The sequence below is a fragment of the Dama dama genome, chromosome 20, assembly GCF_033118175.1.
Source record: "Dama dama isolate Ldn47 chromosome 20, ASM3311817v1, whole genome shotgun sequence".
Taxonomy (NCBI): Eukaryota; Metazoa; Chordata; class Mammalia; order Artiodactyla; family Cervidae; genus Dama; species Dama dama.
This window is the reverse complement of record NC_083700.1, coordinates 29,186,620-29,194,231: the sequence shown is the minus strand read 5'-3', so window position 1 is coordinate 29,194,231 and position 7,612 is coordinate 29,186,620. Positions and strand designations below refer to the sequence as shown.

General features: G+C 37.3%; 1 protein-coding gene across 1 annotated transcript in view; it reads right to left on the bottom strand.

Moving 5' to 3' along the window:
* Positions 1-4,782: 4,782 nt before the first annotated feature.
* TSPAN2 (tetraspanin 2) overlaps positions 4,783-7,612 on the bottom strand; it is a 40,316-nt gene continuing 37,486 nt past the window's right edge. Inside the window, exon 8 of the mRNA XM_061121076.1 lies at positions 4,783-7,071. Within this exon, the coding sequence (XP_060977059.1) occupies positions 7,006-7,071 (66 nt within the window). The 3' untranslated portion in view covers positions 4,783-7,005. The remainder of the gene's footprint in view (positions 7,072-7,612) is intronic.

Here is a 7,612-nt window from a genome sequence, read left to right as displayed (position 1 = left end):
GTGTGGATCACAATAAACTGTGGAAAATTCTGAAGGAGATGGGAATACCAGGCCACCTGACCTGCCTCTTGAGAAACCTGTATGCAGGTCAGGAAGCAACAGTTAGAACTGGACATGGAACAATGGACTGGTTCCAAATAGGAAAAGAAGTACATCAAGGCTGTATATTGTCACCTTGCTTATTTAACTTATAAGCAGAGTACATCATAAGAAACGCTGGGCTGGATGAAGCACAAGCTGGAATCAAGATTGCCAGGAGAAATATCAATAACCTCAGATATGCAGATGACACCACCCTTATGGCAGAAAGTGAAGAAGAACTACAGAGCCTCTTGATGAAAGTGAAAGAGGAGAGTGAAAAACTTGGCTTAAAGCTCAACATTCAGAAAACCAAGATCATGGCATCCAGTCCCATCACTTCATGGCAAATAGATGGGGAGACAGTGGAAACAGTGGCTGACTTTATTTTCCTGGGCTCCAAAATCACTGCAGATGGTGATTGCAGCCATGAAATTAAAAGACGCTTACTCCTTGGAAGGAAAGTTATGACCAACCTAGACAGCATATTAAAAAGCAGAGACATTACTTTGCCAACAAAGGTCTATCTAGTTAAGGCTATGGCTTTTCCAGTGGCCATGTATGGATGTGAAAGTTGGACTATAAAGAAAACTGAGCACTGAAGAATTGATGCTTTTGAACTGTGGTGTTGGAGAAGACTCTTGAGAGTCCCTTGGACTGCAGGGAAATCCAACCAGTCCATCCTAAAGGAGATCCCTCCTGGGTGATTGTTGGAAGGACTGATGTTGAAGTTGAAACGGCAATACTTTGGCCACCTGATGAGAAGAGCTGACTCATTTGAAAAGACCCTGATGCTGGGAAAGATTGAGAGCAGGAAGAGAAAGGGACGACAGAGGATGAGATGGTTGGATGGCATCACCAACTCAATGGACATGGGTCTGGGTAGACTCTGGCAGTTGGTGATGGACAGGGAGGCCTGGCATGCTGCGGTTCATGGGGTTGCAAACAGTTGGACATGACTGAGCAACTGAACTGAACTGAACTGAACTGAAGAGTGGGTTGCATCATACAAGACAGAGAGACCCAGAGAAAAATACAGGAACTCTAGCTATGGCTCTTGATATATAGTTTTTAAATTAGAATTGGGAAATATATCAAAAACTATTTATTAATTCAACAGATGAATGTGTTCAAATAGGTATTTGGTATCTGTGGAAGTATCTTTAGTTATACACAATTATACATGTTTGAATTAGGTTGGTGCGAAAGTAATTGCAGTTTTTGCATTGTTGACATTTGTTATTTGATATTGGAATACTTTCTTAAATAAATGTGATTATGTTAAAACATCATTTTAATGCACATTTCTCATGCTATGTTTTTTCCTAATGATTTATTACTTGCTCTATATTTTAGGCTAGGGAAACGATGTTAGACAAAAGCAAATTCGAGTGATTTTCTTGTTTGAGTTCAAATGGGTTGTAAAGCAGTGGAGACAGCTTACAACGCCAACAATACCTTTGGCCCAGGAACATATGGTGCAGTGGTGGTTCAAGAAGTTTTGCAAAGGAGATGAGAGTCTTGAAGATGAGGAGCATAGTGGCCGGCCATCTGAAGTTGACAACGACCAACTCTGAGCCATTATCAAAGCTGTTCCTCTTAAAACTTCATGAGAAGTTCCCCAAGAATTCACCGTCAGCCAGTCTATGGCCTTTTGGCATTTGAATCAAATTGGAAAGGTGAAAAAGCTTGATAAGTGGGTGCCTGATGAACTGACTGAAAATTTTAAAAAATTATCATTTTGAAGTGTTGTCTTTTCTTATTCTACACAACAATAAACCATTTCTTGGTCGGATTGTGATATGTGATGAAAAGTGTATTTTATATGACAACTGCTGATGACCAGCTCAGTGGTTGGCCCGAGAAGCTCCAAAGCACTTCCCAAAACCAAACTTGCACCCAAAAAAGGTCATGATCCCTGATTGGTGGTGTGCTGCAGATCTGATCCACTACAGCTTTCTGAGTCCCAGCAAAACTATTACATCTGAAAACTATGCTTAGCAAATTGATGAGATGCACTGAAAACTACAATGCCTGCACCTGATATTGGTCAAAAGAATGGGCCCAATTCTTCTCCATGACAACACCCAACCGCATGTCGCACAACCAACACTTCAAAAGTTGAATGAGTTGGGCTGCCTCATCAGCTATATTTACCTGACCTCTTGCCAACTGACTACTACTTCTTCAAGCATCTTGACAACCAGCAGCAGGCAGAAAATGCTTTCCAAGAAATCGTCGAATACCGAAGCACAGATTTTTACACTACAGGAATAAACAAACTTAATTCTCATCGGCAAAAATGTGTTGATGGTAATGGTTCCTGTTTTGATTAATAAAGATATGTTTGGGCAAATTATAATGATTTAAAACTCACATCTGAAATCACAATTACTTTCATACCAACCTAATAATTAATAAAACTCATAAACATAATAATTATAACAATAGGTAATATTTATCAATGTTAGGTAGGCTAGGCACTTTGCTAGTTACACCTTTTAATTTAATTTAAATTTCTTCTATTTAATATAAGTAAAACCATCATAAGTTATACAGGACAAAAACAAAACAACATCAAAGTTTTGGAAGTGTTACTGGCATATTAGTTAAAAACTTTGTGAAATCAGCATAGATTTTGCTTTGTAGCATTCTGGACATATTACTTCTATTCCTCATGTGTTCCATGTCCCCAGGAGAGAGCCATCTGAATAGTGGACTCCTGAAATGTATTTAGTTATCCTTGTTAAAATGAGAATATCAACAAAATGATTAATAACAACATTTTGCATTGGTGTAGTCTTTTTACCTTTCAAAGGACACCCATACGCAATACCTCACAGGTACATCTTATAGAAAAAAGAGTCATGTTGAAAGAAAATAGAAACCTTTTGTCTCTCTTAAAATATGCGTGTGTGTATGCTATGTCGTGTCAGTCACCTGTGATTCCCTGCGACCCTATGGATTGTAGTCTACCAGGCTCCTCTTGATTCTTCAGGCAAGAATACTGGAGTGGGTTGCCATGCCCTCCTCCAGAGGATCTTCCTGACTCAGGGACTGAGCCTCTGTCTCCTGGGGCTCCTGCATTGCAGGCAGATTCTTTACTGCTGAGTCACTAGGGAAACCCATCTTAAAATATACCTTGACACAAATTTGATTTTGATGAGCCCAAACTAAGATGATGTAGCTAAGCAACTAACTTCAAAGGCCTGTTAGTGCTCCCTCCTAGGGGTAGGGAAAATGGGGTTGCTGAAATCAAGGGCCTGGCGGTCAAAGGGCATTACAAGGGAGCAGTGTGCAATTCTATAGGTCGTATTTTGGATAATAAAGGAGCTACTCTGGGGAAGAGAAATGTAATTTGGGTGAAACAGTATTAATTGAAATAGAACGATATACAATAACTTTGTGAGAGTGTTTTTTTAAGTCCAGCTCCCACTTCAGTTCAGTTTAATTCAGTCACTCAGACGTGTCCAACTCTTTGCTACCCCATGGACTGCAGCACGCCAGGTTTCCCTGTCCATCACCAACTCCTGGAGCTTTCTCAAACTCATGTTCATCAAGTCGGTGATACCATCCAACCATCTCATCCTCTGTTATCTCCTTCTTCTCCTGCCTTCAGTCTTTCCTAGCATCAGGGTCTTTTCAAATGAGTCAGCTCTTTGCATCAGGTGGCCAAAGTATTGGAGTTTCAGCTTCAGCATCAGTCCTTCCAATGAACACCCAGGACTGATCTCCTTCAGGATGGACTGGTTGGATCTCCTTGCAGTCCAAGGGACTCTTAAGAGTCTTCTCCAACACCACAGTTCAAAAGCATCAATCCTTCTGCGCTCAGCTTTCTTTATAGTCCAACTCTCACATCCATACATGACTACTGGAAAAACCATAGCTTTGACTAGATGGAACTTTGTTGGCGAAGTAATATCTCTGCTTTTTAATATGCTCTCTAGGCTGGTCATAGCTTTTCTTCCAAGGAGCAAGCGTCTTAATTTCATGGCTATAGCCACTATCTGCAGTGATTTTGGAGCCCAAGAAAATAGAGATAGCCACTGTTTCCACTGTCTCCCCATCTATTTGCCATGAAGTGATGGGACTGGATGCCATGATCTTAGTTTTTTTGAATGTTGAGTTTTAAGCCAACTGTTTTACTCTCCTCTTTCACTTTCATCAAAAGTCTCTTTAATTCTCTTCACTTTCTGCCATAAGGGTAGTGTCATCTGCATATCTGAGGTTATTGATATTTCTCCCAGCAATCTTGATTCCAGCATGTGCTTCATCCAGCCTGGCATTTTGCATGATGTACTCTGCATATAAGTTAAATAAGCAGGGTGACAATATACATCCTTGACGTACTCCTTTCCCAATTTGGAAACAACCTGTTGTTCCATGTCCAGTTCTAATTGTTGCTCCTTGACCTGCATACAGATCTCTCAGGAGGCAGGTAAGGTGGTCTGGTGTTCCCATCTCTTTAAGAATTTTCCAGTCTGTTGTGATCCATAGTTCCCACTAATAACACTATGGAAAGGTTACTACTCTTTCCTTTTTTCATCAATTGTTTAGGTTGATTGATATTAATAGTTAGATGTTTAGATAAGTTGTATGAAGGTGTGGATAAATATATAATGGAATTTTAAGATAAACAAGCAATTGCAGTACATAGAAAATTTAATTTGAAATAACTTAAAATATTTCATCAAGATGCTTTGATTCAGTGTCTGGGTACCATACATTTAAGAAAATGTTTGGGTCTGATCTCATATTAGTTCAGGTAAACAAATATAACCAAAAACTTATATATGTGCATATATATTTGTACACATATATGTATACATGTGTTTATATAAATACATGTATACATATATTCAGGTTATACATATATATTCTATATATAGAGAGAGAGTCAAGATACATACGTATATAAGTCTACTCTCACCCAGAGGTTAAATTCTCTACTTTTACTCATGGCACATATTTTAGAAAAATTACTCCCAAAAGATGCACTTTAATCATATATGGAATGAATCTCTACTCTTCCACTTTTAACTAAAGTTCTTTAAGGTTAATTCAGATATAGAATGAAACTCACTTTTGTTGAATCCCAGAGGAATCTGAGCTGAAAGAAACCTAAGTATACCCTGAGGCTTGTTTCCTGTCTTTAGGCAGACAAACGAAGTAAAGCCACCAAGAGAGATGGACTGCTTGTTCTTTACTTTCAGAGCTCTATTTCTCAACTCCCAGCATAGAAACATCTATTTCATGAAGTGATTTTCTTAAAATAATCTTTTTGTTACCTATGGACACAGCAAAGTAACCATGCACAATTAAATTTTTAGCTTGCCTCCAACTGGACTTTTTTTCTAGAAATCTTCCTCCATGATTATTAGCAGTAGCAAGTATGGCAGGAGAAACGCAGTTCTCTAAGGGAATGAGATTATTTCAAATGGATAGGCCTTTTCAGCAAAATGTTTTGTGAAAGTTTCTTGAAGTGTACACTTTCCTTTAGTGCAGACCCAAAGACTTGTGTTCTCACACAAGTATAAACTTATTTGGGGGTTTCAAAAGTCCCCCATACTTTCATTTTTGTGTGGCCTTTTAAAATGTAAATTAAAAAAAAAAATCTATGATTTACTAGATGCAGCAAGTTGTTAAAAATGGACATACATGTCAATTTAGATTATAAATTTGGGATTACAATGAAGCATCAAGACCATAAAGAACACAAACATTTTATTTTTATAAAGAGACTTGCACAGAAGGAACATGTTTCTGTTGTGTGTGTGTTTTTATTTCCTTAGCTTGTCTCTGTTGTGTGCACAAAACTAGGAGAGGATGTTTTCCTTTATTTTGGTTTAGCTAAGGATGCTCTGATATAATATATTTTAAGAGGTGAAAACTTGTAGTTCTTAATCTATAAAGAAGAATTCTCTAGGTGAATAAATAAGAAAAATACAAAAAATTAGGAAAATATGTAAACTCAAGTTATGAGGTATTTCAAAGATACAGTGCCAGTAAAAATTTTCTTTCCCACAATTTGCAACTGCCAGATCTCTTGCTTTAGTCTTTCTATGCTTCTATCTGAAGAAACACAGAAAAGTTTGAGATCAAAGCCCTTTTGTGGATATGAGGGTGGCAGTGGTTCAGAGAAGAGTCAGAAACGGAAAGTAATAAAGCAATATTTAACTGTCTTTATATAAGAACAAAAATATTTCCTTAAAACGTTGTTAAAAGATTTTCCTTTTAGTCCTGAAAACACTGTTTTATAGAGCATGTGATTGTCTGTGTGACACTCTTTCCAGAGTGAGGTTGTTTTTTTTTTTTAAATACTAGGAAAGTATGACTTATTCAAATTAGATTTTCCATGCTATATTTAGTTTTACAGGTGTATTTAATTCTAAATTCTGGAGAGATTACATATATTAAAAAAAAATCCCAGGAAACCCTTACACCTAACCCAAACACAGTTGCTTTTACCATTGCACCATGATCTCTCAATTTCTGTGGCTTATTGCTTCCATAAGTTAGAAATCCCTGAATTCTCTGTATCTTACTTCCTATGGCTAGAGTCTGAGAAACTGACCTACTATCATTTTTCTTCTAAATAACCAAGTTTCTTTTTTCAAAACTTTTTGATCTTTTTCTTAGAGTTAAATATGCTCACATACCAAGATTCAGGAATTCCCAGCAACCAGATTTCATTATGCATATACCAGAAACACGCAGATCACACATGAACATGCTCTCAGTCAGCATACATAGGCATTCATTAAAGGTGAAAACCAGTCTTGAGCCAAACACACATACATGTGCAAATGTACAAGTAACAGCAAATTATTTTAGATCCTAATGTCCTTTGAATATTAAAAACGAGCCAGGAGACAGCCCCTGTGACATTTGTATACTCTAGATTACACTTTTCATGTAGAAGTAGCTTCATATCACATCTCGTGAATTTCGTATCGCACAGCAAAGGACCATGCTGAATACCATGCCAAAGATCTGAAACAGAAGAAACCACTTGTTAATGACTTTCAAATGATGAAAATTGATTTTTAAAAAAGGCCAGCAAACTGCCTGTATGTTTAACTCAAGTTAACAAGTAATTATAACCAATAATTACTGGTTATAAGTGGCACTTCTATGTGTGATACATAATTATGGCTACTGGTTAAAGACTTCCATTAACTGCTTAAAATACATTCCTATTTTATTATTGTTTTAAAAATAACAAGACTCTGCTCTAAGAAAAGGCATCTATTTCTAGCTTATAGGACTGTTCTTAATAATTATAAGACTTAATACACTACTGGTTTTGGAATTTTATATTTCAGGTTAACCCCAGATCTCATTTTTATTTTTACTTTGGAAAATGTGTTTGTAACCATTTGTTGTTTAAATACACCTGTGGTCTAAATAGTTTTCTATTGCTGGCAAAGCTTTGAATTTTTGCAACACTGACCACATATTAAAAAATGGAGCATCTGGGGACTTTCCTGGTAATCCAGTGGTTAATACTCCAGGCTTCCACTGCAGGGGGCGT